The 21,506-nt window shown below is 49.9% G+C and overlaps 7 protein-coding genes across 7 annotated transcripts; 5 read left to right on the top strand and 2 right to left on the bottom strand.

Annotated features, from left to right (window-relative positions):
* Window positions 1-984: 984 nt before the first annotated feature.
* Window positions 985-2,894, top strand: A1O9_06446 (uncharacterized protein; the record flags this gene model as incomplete). The annotated part of the gene is made up of 4 exons (XM_013405656.1): window positions 985-1,355; window positions 1,417-2,054; window positions 2,114-2,343; window positions 2,517-2,894. 4 exons carry the CDS (start codon window positions 985-987, stop codon window positions 2,892-2,894), a joined length of 1,617 nt encoding a protein of 538 aa, XP_013261110.1.
* A 623-nt stretch (window positions 2,895-3,517) lies between these two features.
* A1O9_06447 (glucosamine-phosphate N-acetyltransferase) lies at window positions 3,518-4,267 on the top strand (the record flags this gene model as incomplete). The annotated part of the gene is made up of 2 exons (XM_013405657.1): window positions 3,518-3,810; window positions 4,018-4,267. The coding sequence occupies 2 exons, from the start codon at window positions 3,518-3,520 to the stop codon at window positions 4,265-4,267; spliced, it is 543 nt and encodes a 180-aa protein (XP_013261111.1).
* Window positions 4,268-5,540: 1,273 nt separating this feature from the next.
* A1O9_06448 (uncharacterized protein) lies at window positions 5,541-6,425 on the top strand (the record flags this gene model as incomplete). The annotated part of the gene is made up of 1 exon (XM_013405658.1): window positions 5,541-6,425. The coding sequence occupies one exon, from the start codon at window positions 5,541-5,543 to the stop codon at window positions 6,423-6,425; it is 885 nt and encodes a 294-aa protein (XP_013261112.1).
* A 3,642-nt stretch (window positions 6,426-10,067) lies between these two features.
* A1O9_06449 (uncharacterized protein) lies at window positions 10,068-12,698 on the top strand (the record flags this gene model as incomplete). Its single annotated transcript, XM_013405659.1, has 2 exons — window positions 10,068-11,591; window positions 11,799-12,698. Coding segments are annotated over 2 exons (2,424 nt in total), but the record flags the coding sequence as incomplete, so codon positions are not given.
* A 1,628-nt stretch (window positions 12,699-14,326) lies between these two features.
* Window positions 14,327-15,607, bottom strand: A1O9_06450 (uncharacterized protein; the record flags this gene model as incomplete). Its single annotated transcript, XM_013405660.1, has 1 exon — window positions 14,327-15,607. The coding sequence occupies one exon, from the start codon at window positions 15,605-15,607 to the stop codon at window positions 14,327-14,329; it is 1,281 nt and encodes a 426-aa protein (XP_013261114.1).
* Window positions 15,608-16,555: 948 nt separating this feature from the next.
* Window positions 16,556-18,060, bottom strand: A1O9_06451 (alpha-galactosidase; the record flags this gene model as incomplete). The annotated part of the gene is made up of 2 exons (XM_013405661.1): window positions 16,556-17,188; window positions 17,242-18,060. The coding sequence occupies 2 exons, from the start codon at window positions 18,058-18,060 to the stop codon at window positions 16,556-16,558; spliced, it is 1,452 nt and encodes a 483-aa protein (XP_013261115.1).
* A 1,155-nt stretch (window positions 18,061-19,215) lies between these two features.
* A1O9_06452 (uncharacterized protein) lies at window positions 19,216-21,232 on the top strand (the record flags this gene model as incomplete). The annotated part of the gene is made up of 4 exons (XM_013405662.1): window positions 19,216-19,501; window positions 19,551-19,910; window positions 19,966-20,601; window positions 20,658-21,232. The coding sequence occupies 4 exons, from the start codon at window positions 19,216-19,218 to the stop codon at window positions 21,230-21,232; spliced, it is 1,857 nt and encodes a 618-aa protein (XP_013261116.1).
* Window positions 21,233-21,506: the final 274 nt, after the last annotated feature.

Genomic DNA, 21,506 nt, shown 5'->3' on the forward strand with positions numbered 1-21,506 from the left:
AAGCCTCGACAAGAACCTGGTAGGTTAGTTGACAAGCTATCATCAGTGCTAGCGTCAATCATTTGTCTTTAGCGAGTCCAATGGTCGATATCCGGCTGGCTTGGAACAGTATGAGTTCGAAAATTTGCCGGAATCATTGCTGGTGCCCCGCCTCAGAGTCACATCGGCATACCTAATCTATACTGGATGGTTAGGCGGGCCATCCAACGGAATCACACGTTGCATTTCGGTAAAATGATGCTACGATTGTTTTCTATGGCTATGATCTGACTGTCACTGGATTGTCTTTCTCGCTTAGCTGTGTGCTTCTCAGCGAGAAATCATTGTTGAAATGACATTTAACAATGAGGGATGATGGGGTTCTTGTTTCGCAGCGGATGGGTGATTAGAATTGGCGGGTACTCAGGCATTGTTCCCACCTAGGAAGCTTCCCAAATCCAAACACAAAAAGCAATCGTTGCATACATTTGCCCGACTGGTAAGGTAACGATCAACGCTCCTACATCTGCCGCTCCCCAACTAACTTCTCGGGTCCAGTGAATATTGGTGTAAGGCTGATGTCTGAGACTGACTCGAGCTACGTAGGACGTGGTTTATCAAACCTGGCAGCGTTTCTGCCCCAGTCAATGCAGGCGTGTCGATACCAACAGATATGCATCCTCTTGCGAGGGGGTTTGAGCGCATGACTAGCCCCTTCCCCTCCTTGATATCAACTACGGAGAGTAGCGTGGAGGGCAAAAGTCTGACTTGTACCTCGATCTTGGTAAAGCGAATGTATCGACAACAGACCCCTGCATTATCTCTTCGATCCACTTTGGCCATACTGGGATTTCTTATCTGAGAAGATCGTCAATAAACCTCCGCTCCTGCTACTATATCCCATGTCGTTCCTTCCCACTGTGCAGCCTTCTCCTTCAATTTGCATTCAACGAAAATCTTTCCTTTTCCTCCGCCTCCATCTCGAGACAGTCGCTGCCTTCCATCATGACAGCAGAAGGAGATCTCTCCAGCGAGAAGCACCCTGAAACATCTCTCGAGGAGAGCACGACAAACAGCAAGGACAGCAAAGAACTCCACGAAAAGGCACAAGTCGCCACACAGCATGAGAAGGCACTTGGTTTTCTCCAGGCGGTCCGCTTGTATCCCACTGCGGCAGGCTGGTCTGTGTACTTCTCACTGGGCATTTTGATGGCCGCCTTTGATCCCCAAATCGTGGGGAATCTGTTCGCCGTTGGTGCCTTCCAGAAGGACTTTGGTTATAAATTCGAAGATGGTTACATTATCTCGGCTCCATGGCAGACAGGCCTCATGATGGGAAGCCCTATTGGACAAGTCGTTGGTGCTTTGTTTGCTGGGTATGTTGAGTTAACTGAGCAAGGGCGAAAGAGGATTTTCGCTCACTTTATCCTTCAACAGGTATCCGATGGACTGGTTTGGGCGAAAGAAGACGTTCATGGCATGCGTCTTCGTCACAACCGGTCTCATTTTCATACAATTTTTTGCAAGATCTCTGTCAGTTCTGTTGGCGGGAGAACTGCTCGGCGGTCTAGTCCTCGGCTGTTACGTGGTTATCGCTCCAGCGTACGCGTCTGAGGTGTGCCCAGTCGCCATGAGAGGTATCCTGACTGCTTTCGTAAATCTGTGTTTCGTCACTGGCCAACTGCTCGCCAACGGCGTGGCGGCTGGCACTCAGAGGATCGACAGTCACTGGGCATATTCAACCCCATTTGCCATTCAATGGCTTTGGCCACTCTTCATCTTCGTTGGAATGCCTTTTGCCCCAGAATCACCCTGGTGGCTGGCGCGACAGGGTGATTACGAAGGAGCAGAAAAGTCCTTGCGCAAGCTCTCATCTTCGAAAGTTGATGTGAAGTCGACGCTGGCCATGGTTATCGAGACGGACCGTCTAGAGCAGTCAATGGAGGCCGGGAGCACGTACTGGGACTGTTTCAAAAGGATCAATCGTCGAAGGACCGAAATCGCTTGTGGAGTCTACTCCATCCAAGTCCTGAGCGGTATTTATATGGTGGGATATGCGACTTACTTCTTCCAGCGTAGGTCTAATCACCCATGCTTCACCCTTGCCTTGTTCAGGCCACTGACCATATCACAGTTGCAGGTCTTGACGGTGATAAGGCTTTCAACATGGGAATTGGCTATCTCGCCCTTGGATGGGTTGGTACTGTGTCCTCATGGTTCCTCCTCATACGATTCGGACGGCGACGGATCTATAATACCGGCCTTTTCATCCTGGCTGTAATAATGATCATTGTTGGAATCTTGGACTGTGCACCGAATTACATCAACCGACCTTCTATTATCTGGGCTCAGTCATCTTTAATGGTAAGCTTTCTGAGAAACCTCCGAGGGAGCTTTCTGCTTGAAGTGGCAAAAATCCGATATTCTTGACTTCAGCGGGCAACAGGAGGATGAGTCTCTGGCCTTTTATTCTTCGCGAGTAGAAAAAAAGCGTCTATTTTATCTGTGATCTGACAGGACTGACCACTTTTAAACAGATATTATGGAACTTCTTCTTCGACATTTCCATCGGTCCAGTGGCATACGTCATCTTCTGCGAAGTGTCGGCGACACGTGTGCGCAGTCGAACCATCGCCTTCGCAACTGCCGTTCAAGCAACAGTAGGAGTCGTGATGACAGTGGCCATCCCTTACATGATCAACCCAGATCAAGCAGATATGCGAGGGAAACTGGGCTTCTTCTTCGGCGGAATCTCCTTTATCTGTCTCATCTGGGCCTATCTCCGCATCCCCGAGACGAAAGGTCGTACCTTCGAGGAGCTGGATATCATGTTTGAGCGCGAAGTCCCAACCAAAGAATTCAAGGCGTATGTGGTCGATATGAATGACTCGGTCAGGGATACACGGGATACTTAACGCGGACGGAAATTGTATATACTGCCAGGCTAGTCGACATCAAAGTCATCTGTCAAGATATGCGGGAACTGGGTATTTTTTTTCATGAGTTGGAATTCCATACATTCAGCTTTACAGGAGTACTTCAGCTTTGCGGCATGAGCATGACTGGTTCCAACTAGTGTTCAAGTTGAAACCCGAATTTCACATTCGGACAGAAGGTCATGACGTGAAATTCGTGGTTCCGCGTTTTATAAAATAGTATTCGAGAGTCACTAGGGGACATTGATCGCGAACAGGTTTGTACTTAGAAGCTCAATAACATCCCCTTCGACACCTCGTGACCATCCCTATCAATTAAGTAGATTAGGGATGAGGGGCCTCGGGCGTGATGTTGCCTCCAGAATACGGTGCACCACCTACCCAACGACGTCATTCCGGTTTCCACATGTGTCCTGGGCCCACGCAACCATCTTCCTTCAGAATCCTTCCAGAAACTTATACAATACATCCATCCAAACACAGTGGGGATCTTTCACGGATTGCTTTTCTTTTTCTAAGGCGACAAACTCTACTCTTGGGCTACGACTGTTGTATATATTCACTGCTCACTAGACATCTGGTTATATTTCTTCCCACCAAGCATGGCGAACCAAGCAGCAGGAGAAGGCCTCTTCTCCAACAGCCTAGTCTCCGACGAAGTGAAGACCTCCTTTCCACCGGGGTACACGGTGCGATCTCTGGAGCGCACGGACTTTGCAAAAGGGTTTCTAGACTGCTTGCGGGTCCTGACATGGGTCGGCGACCTCACGGAGCAGGAGTTCTATGAGCGTTACGATGAGATGAACACCCAGGGCAAGGGTACCTATTACCTGCTGGTGATTGAGTTCGAGGGCAAGATTGTCGGCACGGGGAGTTTGATTGTGGAGAAGAAGTTGTGAGTTTCCCCTTTTGTGCTTTCTTCCTTTCCGTTCTACGTTTGTAGAGTATGCGCTCTGTCTACATCTCTGGAACACGCTTGGAGTGTTTCTCTGTACACTCTCCTGGGACCGCGATCATCTGGTCGTTTTCGCGAGCTAGTTTCGCACGGAGGACCCTGACTCTAAATGTCATGTCCATAAGCTCTACTGACAGTATCAAACAGCATCCACAACCGCGGCTTGTGCGGCCACATTGAAGAAGTGTCTATAGCGAAAGAGCAGCAAGGCAAGCACTTTGGGCAAAGGATGCTCGCTGCGCTGGACTCTGTGGCCAAGAATCTCGGCTGCTATAAGACGATCCTCGACTGCAGCGTCGACAAGGAGCCGTTCTATGTCAAGTGCCAGTACCACAACTCCGGCACGGAGATGTCCCATTACTACGAGGAGTGGAAGGAGCCTTATTATCGTGGTTAAAGTGGCTACTGGGGAAGAATGAATAGCAGATAGAGGGCGATGCACGAATCTAGATATTTGATACATATGGCATAGACTGTTGTGAATACACGGCTCGTTTTCGCCGTTCCCCTCTCTTTCGAAATGCAGTTTCAATGGGAAAAGAAAATGAAATTGTTGTCCTTTGGTTCAATGCGTCTCCAAAGTTGGCTCCAACCGTACATACTTACCGTCATATGATGATCTGAATTTTGCTCGTCAGCCCAGACGGGAATCAAGCGGTGGGAAATCAGGCTAGGCACTCTAAACAATCCCCTGCTTCGGTAAAGCGCTGTCGTGGGGTCTGCTGTGGGGCTGGTATTTGCCCGGAGGGTTGACTACACAACTTGTATTCAACGCCCTTTATTAGCAATCATTTAGTTGTAAATGCTTAGTCGGCATATTAGTTAGAAGCTATCAGGCGCCAACCCTCCAGACATTGGGACCTCCGATCTTCTGACCAGTACTCTCTTTTCATTATTTGAGCTACCTTTCATAATGTGGGAACAGAGGAGCTGTTACATGTCTTGGGACCCCTACCTCGACCACCTCTGGGTCTCTATCATCGCAATACCTTCTCCTACCCTCACATTTCGCCCTGTTATCCCCATCGGGAAATCACTTAGGAGGTCTACAATCTATCTCTTACGTGATCGTGTGTTCGACATAGTATAGCGCTCCTTAGGGTCGGTTCAGTTGGCACCAACTTTGAGGGATAAAGTGCGGGCCTGGATGCCGCTCTACCAAGTACGTTCGCTGAAAGCGAAACTGGGCGGGTAGCTCGCAATATCCTCATCTGCTATCAAATATCTTTGCTTTCCACGAATCGAACGCATTGGTCAAATTGTAGTTTTGCAATCAGGGATTTGGATTATCGTGGAATCTCTGGCGGAAGTCGATCCTCTGTCCGCGAATTGTGAGCGTGCTTGAAACTCTTCGTCTGTCACCTCGTCCCAGAATGTTGGATACGACTAGGCTCAGATGCGACGTTACGTTACATCGGCCTCCGACCTCAAAGCATATTGAGTTGGGTCACATGACTTCACTCCCACCGTGGTGTCCGAGCCTGGTATCACTGTAATTGTCGTCGAAATAATCTGATCTTCCGGGGTAAGGTTTCATGAGGTGAAAGATATCGAGATAAAAAGCTCATTGCAGTTGCTTGATCATTGCAGATAATTGACGACAAAAGCTATCAACAACAATTTGTCGCGTGAAGGAAAAAAGACACCGAACAGAAAATACCGAGTAGGAGATGGCCAAGTCCCCGAATGTCGAAGCCTTGGAGCGTGATGGTTTCGTGGTCATCCGAACGGCATTGAAGCCTGATGAGGTTGAAAAATTGCGAGCTTCTTGTCAACAGGTAACGGCACTCGCAAGAGCAGGGAAATGGCCGAATGTCAGGACATTGCCAAAGCAATTCCCTCCTTGGAATGTTGACGGAGGGAAGAACCCGGCCGAGGCTGGTATTTGGGGTGTACAGGGTCTGATGCATCCATCTATGCTTGATCATAATCTGTTTACTGCCACTTACTTCTCTGACACGTTGATCAATCCAACCAAGGAGCTCCTCGGCTGTGCGGACGACGAATTGGTCATGGAACTTTTCAATCTGCTGGTCCGGCCAGACCACGATTTCGAGCTCCGCTGGCATCGGGATGACATCTCTGACAAGGCGACGGCAGATGAAGAGCTCGAACGGCTTAACAAACCAGCGTGGCATACGCAGTGGAATCTCTCGCTGTATGACGATGCCAGCTTGATCGTTGTCCCAGGCTCTCATAAGCGCGCTCGCACGGAGGCAGAATGTAACGCAGATCCTTTCGAGAAAGGCCTTGACGGCGAGCTGCACGTGCAAATGCACCCTGGAGACATTGTCTTCTACAACAACAATATCCTTCACCGTGGAGCCTATGACAGCCAGAAGGAGCGGATGACGCTACATGGGAGTGTTGGGCATGTCAAGGGAGGGAGCCTGCGTGCGAGAAATGTCCTCCAGCATGGTCTTCGAGACTGGATCGATCAGTGTGACTTCTCCAAGGTGCCAGAATCTGAACGTGAGCGGGCGGAGGGCATGCGTAAACGACTCATTGAACTGGGTCGTAAATCCGGTGATGTAGGCTTCTCTCTGCAAGGCTGAGTGAGCTCGAAGGCCGACCAGGGGTGCAGGATGTCTCGATATGAAAAAGCATGCCAGTGCCCTGGAGTTGGCTCACCGACTTCAGGACCCACAAGAGGCCAGAAGTTGGAATCACATAAGCACTTGAAGTTGTGCAGCAGCTGGCTTGGTGTTACTGCCAAGACAAGTCAACATTTGCCCCTGATTCGAAATCATGCCCTTTGGAATCGATCTTGATGTCCTATCAAAGACCAAGTCATGAGATCATTGTAAAATCAATTCAGATAGGTGTGACCACTAGTATCTATAAGACGCAGCAAAGTTGATGGAGTAGACACATGCTGACCTGTGTGGGCGGATACAGCACAGATCTGTGACTTCCGTCTGTTGTCGTCATCCAGATGCTCTTTGTCTATGGCGAGTGGAATAAACTCCAATACACAGATAGCAAACGCAAGAGTGTACCCTCGCAGAATGTCTCAGCCAGCCTTGCCAACCGTGGCGCTAGATGGGACTTGAAAGTCTCCCTGCGCGGTAACTTGCCTTCAACTACTCTGATACCAAGATGTCATGTTTAGATAATGTGACTAGACAGACGATGCCGCTCTCCGATCTGTGCTCTACTTGGACCCGATTTTCCTAGCATAGATTCCTTTAAGGTCTGGTGGGACCGACTCGGGTTTAGCTTTCAAATCATACTGGTTGAGTCCTTGGCCCTTGCCCTCAACGATGACAAAGACTGCAAAGAAGGCTCACAGGAACCCGCCCGAGGATTTCATCCTCACATTCCTGGCCGTGGAACCACGAGTTCCTTCTCCTGTCCCTTTGAAGGAGAGGTTTTTGTTTTTTCAACTAGAAAGGTGGCAGCGAAGTTTACCATGCCTTCTCGATTGACTTTATCCATGTGGAGAGACGGCAATTCTTGTAATTTCAGACAAATGGTACCTTGTTTCTGCTAGCCAAACAGATGCGAACAACTAGGGAAACAATCTCATCCACTGGATAAAGTAACTCAACTTTCTCGCGTCGGTACTCGTCTAGGCCGTCTAAGAACAATAATACTGGGAGGTTTATCTTCTTAAAAAGGAATGCGAGGTTGGAAACCAGCGTGTTATCGTCACCGAGCCATTCGGGATTATCTGCCTTGCTAAGGCCGAAGTGAGTTCTGACTTGAGACGCAAGATCATCCGAGCGGGAGAGTAATTGATAAAGCAACGGTCGTCGTAAACCTTGAAAAGGTGCTGTGTATACCATGGTTTGCTCGATAATCAGAGAAGAAGAAAAGAGAAAAGTTTTTTTGTCCTGATGTTTTCATCGCCGTTGGTTTGATCCGTTCTCCCTCGGTCAAATACTTGATCAGGTTTGATTGCCGCTCGCAGGATGGCCTGTGATCCAGGATACCTTGGCGGCGGATTGGTCCCAGGTGGTAAACTGCGAGCACCACATCGATTCGGATGAAGGGCCCACGGTGACAATCCTTCCGAATTATTGTTGCTGCTCGGAAATATCGTCGCCGAAGTTCAACTCTTCGACCATCGCTGTTTGGCTGATCAGCTGCAGCGGCCAAAGTGACTACGAAAATGGAGCCACTGAAAGACTCCACATTCAATACAGACCTGTTTGTGCGGCTATCCTCTGTGCCCTGTGCTGGTTTTCAACAGAATCTCGATAGACCATGAGAACATATTTGAAATCCTTATGAGAATCTTCCGCAGTCAGTGGAGATTCGCACATCGTCACGTGATATCCTTGTTGGGCAATGAATCTTCGTTCGATATCTGTGCGATTAAACAATGAAGAGGAATCTGGAGAGACCTGGTCGCAATAGTCAAAGTGGCAGCTGAAAATGGACGGTGGAGGTGAGGAAGTGGCTGTACCTTGGATCCGATCCCTTTTATGCTACCACAGGTTGAGCCCTATTGAAAGCTGCAGACATGGATCGTCTCTTATACTGGCATCGGCTCATTGAGTAGTGGATCGAACCTAAACCTTTTCTGTCCAAGGTGTCACTATCAGGGCAAAGGCACGCAAGATCTCTCGGTACGTGCTAAAACCACCGGGCAATACTCCTACAAACGTTTCTGACCATAGTGCCCCATGTCACAAGATTGGCTCCCAGATGAGGAGTTCCGAAGAAGAAAATGTGCCGGCACGAGTTCGCAATTTCCATCTATTCCGGCTAGTGCTTCATCCCAAGCGACTGGCAATGGCGTCTTTGACCAATACCGCACCCAGCCCATCAGCCCCAAATATGAGGGGGATTCCGCGGTAGTGTATTCTCTCTCTATTAACCCTGTTTCGAAGCTGCTGTGCATGTTGGATGATTGTCATCTAGGTCGTTTGGGTCATGTACCCAATGGGTCGGATTTGAATTGTATCCATAATTCAAGAATCGAACAGCCCTGGATCCTTGGGCACGAGATGGAAGGGCTAATGGCAAAATGCCGCATCGCCTGAACTGGATTGAGACGGCCCAGCCTCATCTTCTCCCTCCACGGCATGATTGTGCCTCCCGTCTTCTGTCTCCCAATTGTCGTCGAGATCGAGCTTGGCGCTGAGTTCTTGAATATCTTCCTTGTATGGCCATTTCGTGGAACTTACTTCTTTAGGATCTTGCCGTAGAGCCAAGTCTTCCATGGCCTGCCTATGAGCTCATGAACGAACACAATATCTGCAGCCACGGCAACCCCTTCGGATGGCTTGTCGATGGGCCTGTCATCGGCGTCTGGAACATCGGGTAGTGTCAGAATTGGTTCTAGTATTGCTCTTTCTCGGAACTGAGTGACTTGTGTCGTGACAGGCGCTGACTCGGTTGAAGTAGGTGCTCCAGGCACCCTCACCTGGCAGGGTTTGCCTCGTCCATAGTGGTTGAGGCAAGCAACATATCTATGCACGAGCTATAATGCAGTCAAATACCTGGTACCAATTTTGAGAGCGTTCAAATCCCTCGGGGGCATGCACATACATATCTATTGAACTGACGTTTAATCTTAGCCTATCTGTTTAACGCAACGCCAACGGAGATGAATGCACGCTAACGCTAAGGCGCCAGGTGTAGGTATAGGATATCTTTTTGTTTGATGGACTGTGAGAATATACCGACCAGATCATAGAGGTGGTTATAAGTGGAAGCGATTCCACTGATGATCACAGTCACTTCTATCCTTGCATCACGTGCTCCTAAATGATCACAGTACCATTGCCGGGACTCTTCCACCGCTACATTGCCTTGAGCTTTGCGGAGGACTCGTCGTCAGAAGACATCTCTCAGTAAACAACTCATGAATGGAATATCGTTTCGGGCGTAAGCCTGTGTCTCGAACAAACAATTGCACTTCAGAACAAGCGCTGGGTCATTTAGGAAGTAAGGAAACTGGCGTGAGAGGATCTGGTTTAAAGTAAGCATCCTCTTGGCGATCTGCACCGACCCGAGGCTTAAATTCGACGGTAGGGCTTGTTTTGCCATAGAGTGCTTATCTGAAAGCGGCATAGCCCTCCACGTGATATTTAACATCTTCGGTTTCGTTGCTTGATCTCGGGGCCGGGTGAACTTTCCGCCGACGCCTGCGACTTGTGTCGCCTTCTTGAACAAATTAATCAATGGAGTAAGAATATCTCGGTTCATTAGCTGCCCATGCCACCAGAGTTGAGGACATTCACTTTATGTTTGCTCGAGTAACCACCTCGGCGCATGTCTGCTTGAGATGCCAGAGGCGTCTTGCCAATATCATCCCAGCCAAGTCATCCCAACTCAATGTGCCATCAACGTCACGACGATGGCAATCCAGCGCAGTCGCCAGGCTCGAGGAGGAGGAGGAAGAACATCTAAATGCCCCATCGACACCAGCTCTAACACAGACGCCGCCAAAATTCAAAAGTTTTACTCGATGGCGCCCGCCCACCTCGAAGTCGGCTGAGCTGGGCGTCAATTCTTTAGGCAAACCTGCAGAGGTCTTAATCCTGCCAGCCCATGACCGCAAAATCCCAACCTTGGCCACAGAGGCAGGAGGGCAAGAAGACTCTGTTGCTACTTTGCAAGAATCCCTGGACTCGGAGCAATCCCACGTAGATCCGGCCAGTCTGCACAGGGCAATTGGACAAGTCTACGACAAATTTCTAGAATCTAGGGATGACATCGCGCCAGAGATCACACTGGAGGAGTATAATTCTATGCATCATCAAATGCTACGAGCTTTTACTCAAGCCCAACTACAACATTATCTCCTTGCCCGACTCCCTGACAATCACCCCTTCAAAGTGAAGTCCGAGAGAAGCATGAAGAGAAGCATGAAGAGCAGGTCAATACTCATCTCGAAGATCTTCACTGAGGTCTGGGGGCTGGTCATACCGAGTAATGCCATAAATGAAAACAAAAGTTATAACTACATCCCGGACGAGGCAACGTTTGAGTATTTGTTAACCGACCCAAGACAACCATTGAGCACTATTGCAAAGGAGAAAAATGTCACGATAAACGCCTTTCGTCGCGAGCGACGGTTTGAGGTCTCGGGCACTCCTCATGCTGCCAAATCAGCTAAGAAGGCCATTAACAACTTTCACAAAAACAAAGATAACCTCCAATCAATTGTTGTTAATTTCATGTCAAAAAAGCAATCAATTTATGCAGATCCCTCAATGCGTGGTGCTGTGAAGGCGTTTCTGAGACGGGTACAAGAGAAATATCATCTGCACATCGCAATAGGGAAAACGACTATCAAAATCGTGCATCACAATATGCCCCATGCCGCCAAACAAGCTGCCGATGAGATCAGAATTGCCGGTGAGTCAAAGAAGGAAATCCGCCGGGTACATATCTGCCAGCCTCGAAAATCCAGTCAAATGGCACTCGAAAGATACCCTACTCCACCCGAATTTCCCCTCGGGATTTCGCAGACGCCTTGGAGTAGGTTGATGACCACAAATATCGAAACATCAATGTCCGATCCTTCATCCATGAGGCCCCACTCCATATCCGAGGCTGCCACTATAGTACAGAAGCTTTCAGCCTTCTTTGAACCCAGCAAGTTCCTGTCTGCCCCAACCACCCGAAGTAACGTCCGATCTGAGGTGACTGCGATAATTGGCCAAGCACTTTTCCAAAGCAAGCCTATACCACTGGCAGCAGAGAGAGCTGTAAAAAGGCCACTGGCTAATACCGATAGTCAGTCTACTGAGCTGTCAGTATATGTCGAAGACTCTTCGTTCGATTCGTCTGTCCTGGATGACGTTGAGATGGACGATTTCGAAGCACTGGACGATGACACCGCATGTGATGCTACTGAGCTCGATGAAGAGATCTATCAAAATCCATCCGTCGCTACCCATGTGTTCCAAGAACTCCCGGCAGATTCGCAGAGTCTTGACAATTATGGATTGGGCGGTGTCCTCGCTCAGCCATCAAACACCTCACCAAGCGTTGAAGGAAAAGGAGAACACAAGAGGGTGGCCGACCAACTCAAATCGATGGCAGGCCCAACATTTGCGGGCGACCTTCCTTTTACGCTACAACAACTTATCAATCTCGATTCATGGAAAGAGCTTCCGCTGCACACACAGCGGGACATTGTGACAGACCGTGGCCAAAGCATACACCGTCTGGTGTTTGCTTGTGCAAATATTGAGGAATCCAATAACTGGCCTTCTTTTGAAGTATATGCAAGTTCGGCTCTTGCAGCCCACACAGCGGAAAGAGCTGAACTGACAGTGCTAAGAATTTCTGCCATTCACGCACAAAGATCTTTCTATGCGTTGTTTCCAGAAGGCCAAAACGATGTGAAGTTTACTCAGCAAATCAAGCATGACCTTGTGTACCCGAACAAAAACAAACTCGTTGCTCATGCGTCGACTTTGGAGGCTTTCAGTGAGTACTTTAAAAGTGCCCAGCTGGTAGATGGCACCAGATGGATCTTTGAATCCCCTCTAAATCTTCCTGTTGCTTTCACGATGCGGTCCTTCGCAGAGAGAAGGCGTTTAGCTCCCTGGGGGAGAGCAGAGATTTCTGAAGCAGGCAACACGACATACGACAAAGCTCTATCAAAGGTCGGATACTACCTACACAGTATGGAAACTGTCGAAGCGGATTCCCATAGCGTACCAGTCCCAATCACCCCCGGTGGGTCTGAAACAGCTACTCTCAGCCTCGACAACATAACATTCAGTGGTTCTAATGTGACGAGGCAAGAACTCCGACTTTCTGACCGACCATTGTTCTCAACTCCAAGCCTAAAGAAACTAGATCTCACTACTCTTGTGAACGGCGCAATGGCACTAGCAGAACATCTAGGGAAGGATCCAAAGAAACCGATTATACTCACCCAGATTGAATCTTACATAAGGTCTCAAAACAACTGGGAAGATGCTCCCCCTCCTTCTAAAGGACTCTCACTTCAAGATCGGGAACTCCAACAGGCCAAGCCAGTAGAGTCTGTTGTACATGATGACGCTATCGTACTTGCCTCAGCAAGGTCCAAACAACCAGGACCTCAGCCGCATGCCGCCGATCCAAAGCACTCGGAATCGAAGTTGAAGAACAAACCACCAGCAAGGCCGGAGAAAACTAGCAAAACCAAGCGTCCTGATCGCCCAGGTGGAGGCAAGTCTTCAAGATCAGATACGAGCCGGGGAATTGTATCGAATGGCCTGCATAAGCAAAGTGGCAGTACCAGTACTTCGACACATCCTATATCTCGCTCCAAGCTCACGCCAAAATCTGGAGAGGGCAAACCCAAACATAAAGCTAAATCCAAACCCAAGGTCAAGGCCAAATCTGAGGCCGAAGCCATGATATCCTAAACAGTGACACTGTCACCTCGGAAACGAATATGGCGATCTCGAGTGTCAACACTCAGTACATTTGCGGAAGATAGGAGCCATCATGGACCAGCTGCTCCTGCAACCTACGCAGTAGTCACCAGTTGCCGCCTTTGCCGCCTGCGTGATTCGTCTTGGTCAAATCTGCCTTGAACCTTCGCCCATCGCCAGAACAAGGAAGTCAGATCGTGACCAACTTCAATGACACAATCAGCTCCGATTGAGTCAGTCAAAACGGCCAAAAACCCACACCACTCGAGCAAAGCCTCACTCTTCTCACAGGCAAGGAATGTTGGGTCACCTCATACTGCAAAAAGACGACTTGTTCTCGTGCCATATTTATGTGTTCGTATGTATAGATAGTATTGTAGCAATGAACTTTTCAAAGAGTGGCGCTATTTTTGAGACATTTCTTGAATTGACATCTCCATGTTCCTTTTCAGGACTGCATGGAATCATTCACTCATGCACAAAATTCCCCCAATAGCTGTTAGGCCAGGCGATAGCGGCTGTCCCTTACGCAGAGCTACCCAGGTACGTATCTACTCCATTAGAACTCGTAAGGGGCGGAACGATAAACTTCCCCGGCTACCATTAATTTTCGCTTGCCAATGAATACACTGACTGGCCAACACGGCATACACACGAAGTAATCCTATATCTCAACAATACTCCCAATCTCGCATTTCCTGTCATGTAGGAAGTGCTGGGCCTTGCTGGTGACGAACCAAGGCATGAAGAGGCGAGCTGGTGTCTGTCGGTGTTCACAGGTCTTGCACATGGGGTGTTTCTGATACTGAAACCCCGAAAGTCCGCGCGGTTGGGCTATCAACTGGAAAGTATTGCACTGACACTTTGGTCATGTGGAAGGATGAATCTCGGCAGCATCTGGTGGGGTTAGGAGTGGCTATTCAGTCTCAGATGGCTTAGCATAGTGTGGGTTGTTGAGGATTGCCGCACAAGCCACGAGATATCCGACTCACAAACATGCGTCTAATAGCGGACAAGCCTATTAGCCGGCGCATGGGCTTAACTACCGTGCTTATTGAGCTCTCGGCGGTGTTTCGGATCGGACAGTCGACCTCAGAAGCATCACTGTTTGGGCCAGACGTTCACGACGACCTCAGAGAAGAGGCCTGATACGGACTGAACCCGAGGTCCTGCATAGACCAAGGCTTCAACTCCGCGAGATCATCTGGGTCCTTCTCCTCGACGGGCTTTGCGAACTCGAACAGGAACTGCAGCATCCAACGATCCATGCGAAATGAATTCTCCTTTGATTTCTGGCACGCCTTGTGAAACTCGCGGAATCGGGTGAAGGAGGCATCCAGGGTGAGCCAGAAGGTCTGCAAGCGGCTCAAGATCTCGAAGTTCTTCTCGAGGCGGGAGCGCGCGGCCCGGATCTGGATCTCGTCCGTGCCGAAGAGCAGGATGTGCAGCTGCACCGTCGATGAGATGACCAGGACGTGGCCCACCATGGTGTAGTATACTTCACAGCCGGGTGTGGAATATGCGCGGTAGGTGATTTCACAGAGGCCGATCGAGTGTGCCTTGCACTTGTCAGCGTAGTATCTTGCGTATAAAGTGTTGTCGTACGAGTCTTCGTGGAGGTATGGGTAGTAGAGGAGTTGCCCGTAGTGGTAGTATCCGAGGTAGACCGCCACGAACATAGGCCCCAGTCCGAGCGCAGCGTAGCGGGCGAGGTTGGCATGAGTGTCTTGAAGCTGGACTGGGAGGTTCTGATACCACGACTCCAGCTTTAATGTGAGCTGTTCAACGGCCTCTTGGTGGTTGAAATCGAACGCTTGAGTGGTGGCCGCCTGCTGATTGAGAGTGCTGATCTCGACGAGGATAGCGTTGAGCTTGACCATTTGCGTCAACAGCGAAGCCGAGGACTCTTGCATGGAATTGGGACTGGGGAGGTCAAAGTCTTCCCGGCGAAGCTGCAGGAAGATCGTCTCCTCCATCGGGTACGGCACGTCATTCCTGGGTGCCAAGGCTCGTGGAAGGCGGATTCCATTTGATGACCAGACATCAATCATGCATAGAGTCCACCATGCCCTTCTGTTAACCTCTTGGTCCACCCTAGATGCGGCGACCAGGTTGGGGAGATCCAACAGGAGGGCATTGCGACAGGCGATGCTGTAGAAGACGGCTTCAACTGCTGCATCGCCTTCGGTGATTGCATATGCTCCGATAAGGACGCAAGCTTGGACCGTCTGCAGAGAGACTTCACGCAGGTTCAGGAGGTGCTCCGCCTCTTGAGCATACGGTCTGCCTCGGATCCGGGGGTCAATTCCTGCAAAGAAAGGATCCTCGCTAAATCTGGCGGACAGGCTAATCATGGCAAAGAGAAGCACTTTTGGAATGGTGCCATCGACCACATCTTGCATGATACTGGGCTGGTGAAACAGAGAATGGAAAGTATCGTGTATGTAGCGAAAGTAAAACTCAACCAATTCGATACATAGTGGCCTTGACGGCAGCTGTGTGGTGATACTTTGGCACCGAGTCAACTCATACTCAGCCTTCGTAGGCGACCGTGATGAGTTCTGGGCCCAAATCCCATCGTCATGAGCGGGCCCGGCGAAGGAACATTTCACATCGCGATTCTTGCAGTAGACACATGGTGCCCCTGGTGTTGTAGGCTCACATTTCCGGCGCCGATTGCTAGGAACCAATAAGCATTTTTTAGGAGAGCTAAGGAAACGACCTCCCGACATACCGGCATGCCACACAGGCCGTAGGAGGACGCATTCTGGCATTCAGTGGGTTTTCAGCTGGTTTAGCTTGGCCGATATGAGATTTACAAGAAGCGGAGGTTTGCTAACCAGAGCAGAGCGATGTTCGGTAAGCTCTAGGTCGTCATTGCATGTGACCCACCAACCACCTCCGAGGATCCACGGGAAGTCGACTTGCGATTCTAGACCACCGTGCCAATTCCTCCTCTCAGTCTAGGGCATCTTCTAGATGCGGGGTCGACGACGCCTGGTCCAGCGCTAGTACAATCCTCGGAGGATTGATATTGGTAATTATAATTTACTGCTTTGTGTTGTCCAGGATGGAGGAACCTCTACCGGCTGCACGCGTGAGTCGGTTAGCCTAGGAGGCACAAGGTGGTAATACTGGATCCTAAAGGGTGTATGCCACCTCGAAGGCTGTTTAGGTACCAGCCTATTCTAACATCCAAGTGGCTCGCGCTCGATGCTGCGTGGTTTAAATCAATGCGCCAGAAGATGCAGTCTCATCTGTGATCATGGCATCTCCGTTCCTGTTGGCCCTCAAATGTATATCCCGCTATTATCTAGAATTCCCACAAGTCGATACGGGCCCCCTGCGACTCATAGCTCGTCCTTGATCACGGAGTACCTGGTCGCAGACTCGTTCAAGTTGCGCAATCTGAACATGCGGACTCCATGTCGAGGCACCTTGGCCCTCAGAGCATCATGCTGAGGCCCGATACTGCCTACGCGCTTTCCTAACAGTCTTGCATCTCCCTGTTGGAGGCCAATCTTGTAGGGGGTTTCAGTGGAGTTGTACCAATTCTTCTTGTATTGATGTTTTCCATCCAGAATCTGTTCGGCGGTGAAGTCGTCCATCCGGTCTGCCCACAAGTCATAGATGTCGAACTCCAGTTTGGTCTGCGGGGCCGAGCCTTCTGTACCTTCATGCACAAAGATGTCATTGAGACTGGTTTTCATTTCCAAATCCTCATCCGCAGCGTTGAGGAATATGACCAGCTGGTCGTGAGGCCAGAGAGAACCACTCCAAATCTGAATCTCTCCCTGTCCGTATCTATCTTTCTTGACATTCTCATCGCGGAATATTCGAAATGCGGATCGACCGATCGGATCTTGGTTCACGGCAATAACGGCAGGATTGTTCAAAATCGTCAATGCTTTGGGATTCAGCTTGCGAAGGTCGGCTCCGATGAGCAATGGGGACTTCACAGCAGCCCACATGGAGAAGTGTGCCTATACAAAAGAATTAGTAAATACCCTGAATCAGATGCAGAAGAAGCTCCCACCTTGTACTCGTCATCCGTCATCCCACCTAGCCCTACCTCTAACATATCAAGGTCATTCCAACCCCCAGGTTGGCCTCGATCAGCATAGACTGCAACTTTATTCAAGATGTTCATGACAGAGCAGTGTGATCCAGGGGCGATGCAGTAAGGGTCTCTCGGATCGTCACAAGCACACAGTGTGTCCGGTCGGTTGAAGTGGTCGTAAATGTCACCAGACATTCTCCAGGAATTTGAGATAGACATACCCCAAGTGTGGACGTAGTCCTCGCCCCAATTGCAAAGACTGTAGAGGATGGGTCGGCCAGTGCTGTTCAAAGCCTTGGCCATCTTGTTATAACGGTTGAAGGATACTTCGGGATATCCAAAGCGACCCATATGGTAGCAATTGTCGTACTTGAGGTAGTCAACGTCCCAAGAAGCCCATATCTCAGCATCCTTCTCCTCATGGTCTAGAGAACCTGCATATCTTGCACAAGTCATCTCACCTGCGCTCGAATACATGCCATATAGGAAGCCCATATCATGCAGCTGCTTGGCGATCCATTTCATGCCATCTGGGAATTTCCTGCTATCAGAGCGAAGGTAACCATCATGGTCTCGACCGTCCGACCAGCAGTCGTCAAGCACCACGTACTGATATCCCACATCCTTCAGACCACTGTCCAATAGTACTTTTGAAGTATCAAGGAGTAGAGATTGGGAGACATTGCAGCCTAGAGAGTTCCAGTTGTTCCAACCCATCTGAGGAGTCCTAGCGAGGCCATTGTTGACAGCGAGGGTCTGAGTGGTGAACAGGGCACCAGCCAACAGAGACAGCATCTTACGAGGATGAATACACTGAGCCAAAATGAAACCTTACAGAACATGCAATGCCCAGTTCTACGATGGCGGGCTAGAGATTGAAATAGCGGAAGCAGCTTCCATTGAGCAGTGTAGATCAACCATCAATGAGCCGGAACAAGTTCTTTCGGTGGGCCGACTAAGACCCAATTCCAATGTACCACTCAAGAAGCTGGCATATGCAGTGGTACATCGCTAGAATCTGTGGACTCCACAGGTGTGCTCTTTGGGAGGGACGAGGGGAAAACAAGGAAAACTACGCAATGGCAATGTTCCCGAGCCCGAAATGGATGGCTTGGAGTGTATTTAGTGCCCATTGATGTGCCAATCGGACGGCTATTGAAGGTGATATAGCTAAAGATCTTGGGAGACCGTGGCTTTGGTGGGTGGCGGCTTTGCTGGAGGCGTCTTAGAAGGCGGTTTTGAATCCCGCCGGCCTCGCCCCTTTTCTCGCTCGGTGTTTTCCGCTTCGGTCCAATCAAGTCAACTCAATCCCGCCTTTCCCAGATTGACTCCTCATTACCCCGCCATCAACCCGCATCAGATCCCCAGGGCACGTGATCTTGGCCCCGCACGCAAGTTAACGTCCACCCAACAATCTTCGTCTATCATTAGACCTGTCAGAGTCTTGGGTGTTTTCCTGTTACTCCGCCGATTTTACTTTTCTTTTGCGAATAGGCCAGAATAATCATCTCCTCTGCGCAGCTTTGCGGTCATTGCTCCCGCGGGTGCGAATCATCTACACCATCGCTTAGGGCCGCCGTTCTTTTCTGTCTCATGTGAGAGTCTCAAGCCAGTAGTTTTTCTGGCCTTCTAGCGTCCTTCCAGCGGCTTTCCCTTGCATATGCGAGGTTTCAGGGCTGTTTTCAAGGCCGAAGAATCCATATTTTGCGTCCAATCATGCGTGCTTTGAGGCAATAGCCGTCCGTAGGCGAGCTCCACATACATTATCTTCGTTCGATGAAGACAGCCTCTCTATCATGGATGGTATGATCTCTGAAATCTATAAGAGATCACTTCAGCCCCTACGTACAACAAAATTCAGACAACGACTCAACTCCTAGCACTCCATCACGTAGAAGGCTGGACGAGCACCCAGCATCTCCACTCCTCCCACTTTCATCTGGCACAAACATGTCCACCCAAAAGCCGAGTGTCGAAGAGCGGGATCTCTCTAATGCAGAGAGTAATCGACACTTTGAACGAGAATGGCGTGATGAGAAGTGGCAGAGTCGGCAGCTGAGCCAGGCTGCCGCGGACCGAGCCCATGTCGAACACGCCCTTACTCCTGGCCAAGCTATCAGAGCCTACCCTATGGCCATCTTCTGGCGCCTTGCCGTCAGCATGTGTGTCATCATGGAGGGCTATGACACAATCTTGATTGGCAACTTCTTTGCCTTCCCGTCTTTTCAACGCCAATGTAACTATCCCGACTCTCTCAGAAAGTTAAAAGACTGATCCGTGTCTAGACGGCGAATTTGTTGGAGTTACAGATCAGACGAGATCAGGATATCAACTCACTCCTGCATGGATGGCTGGGCTCGGCAACGCATCTGGAGTTGGGGCCTTTTTCGGAACTCTTCTCTGTGGTTATCTCGTAGCTCTCTTTGGCCAAAAGCGGGTTATTCTTGGATCCTTAATCCTTCTTTCCTGCACCATCTTCCTCACGTTCTTCGCATCAAACATCAAAATTCTCATCGTGGGTCAGATTCTCTGTGGGTTTCCATGGGGAGCATTGGCCACGATTGCACCTTCATACGCATCAGAATGTCTTCCACTGGCTTTACGAGTATATTTCACAAGTTGGACAAACATGTGCTTCATTATCGGTATGTGCTCTTTCCGACTCATTGCTGACTCGGACGTCTGCTAACTCACGAATAGGGCAACTCATCGCAGCTGGCGTCCTGAGAGCTTGCTTAGAGCGGGACGATCAGTGGGGTTTCCGCATTCCATTCGCCATTCAATGGGTGTGGCCAGCCTTCTTGATCCCTTTGCTGTCATTCGCTCCTGAGTCACCTTGGCATCTTGTCCGCCAACACCGACTCGAGGAGGCTGAGAAGTCTCTCCGCCGTCTTCAGCGCGCATCGGCAAACATCGACGTGAAGGAGACCCTCGCATCCATCGTCTACACGAACAATCTTGAAGAAGAACTCTCTGTTGGCACCAGCTACTTTGATTGCTTCTCTGGGTTCGAGCGTCGACGCACAGAAATTGCATGCATATGCTTCGCGGGCCAAGTTTTATCCGGTTCCTCCTTCGCTTACAATGCCTCGTACTTCTTCGAACAAGTCGGTCTTGCCACGGAAACCACTTATTCGCTGAACCTTGGTGGCACAGGGCTGGCACTTTTCGGAACCCTGGTGAACTGGTTCTGCTTGATGCCATATTTCGGACGCCGCACCATCTACGTGATTGGCATGTTTGCTATGGCCATGACTCTTTATCTGATCGGTGTGCTCAATGTCTGGACCAATCAGCAGCCTGTTGCCATGTCCCAAGCAGTCCTAACTCTAGTTTGTCAGTCCCCCACCGGATCACCCCTTGCGTATCCATATACTAACTCCATCTCCCAGGGACTTTCCTATTCCAACTCAGCGCCGGCCAGCTCGGATGGGCACTCCCAGCAGAGGTGGGATCTACACGCCTGAGACAAAAGACAATCTGCCTTGCCCGTAACGCATATTATATCGTGAGCGTGATCTCGGGTGTTCTCCAACCATACTTCATGAACCCCAAGGCATGGAACCTCCGCGGATACACTGGATTTGTGTGGGGAACGACCGCCCTTCTGACATTCATCTGGGCGTACTTCCGCCTCCCTGAGACGAGGAACCGCACCTTCGAACAGCTGGACATTCTTTTCGCCAAGGAGGTGCCCGCGAGACAATTCTCAAAGACCAACGTCAACGCCTTTGACAAATCCACCACCAGTGGTCTAGCGATCCGCTACAGCATCACTACCATGGACCAGAGACGGCCCAGTTTGGTGCCGAGCATCACTCGCGCCATCGCGGCTAAGACAGGCCTGGACGTTGCATACTGCAGTCAGCGCAACAGTGTTGAAATTGGAGCCGCTGGCGGGAGTAGGAGGCCGAGCATTGCTGCAGATGTCACGACATATGTGAACCGGGATCACCATCAGGGATAGATTGAAGATGCTACAAACGGGCAATGACTAAAATCCTACCTGAGGATCGAGTATTTTTTGAGAGAAACTATTTTTCCCCCCATCGAGTCGCAACGGAGTAACTTTTCAAGTCGACGCACTGCAGAGACCGTACATCGTCGATCATCATGTATTGAATTCAGGGTCTACCTATATATATTCCATCTTCTACAGGGCTATGATGTGACCTCGGCCCCTTCTCTTGGGTGTCGAATTTCTCCTTTTCTGTCTCAGGCTTGCAGGACCCGTTCCAAGT

The sequence above is a fragment of the Exophiala aquamarina genome (genome assembly GCF_000709125.1).
Source record: "Exophiala aquamarina CBS 119918 chromosome Unknown aczIA-supercont1.4, whole genome shotgun sequence".
Lineage (NCBI taxonomy): Eukaryota > Fungi > Ascomycota > Eurotiomycetes > Chaetothyriales > Herpotrichiellaceae > Exophiala > Exophiala aquamarina.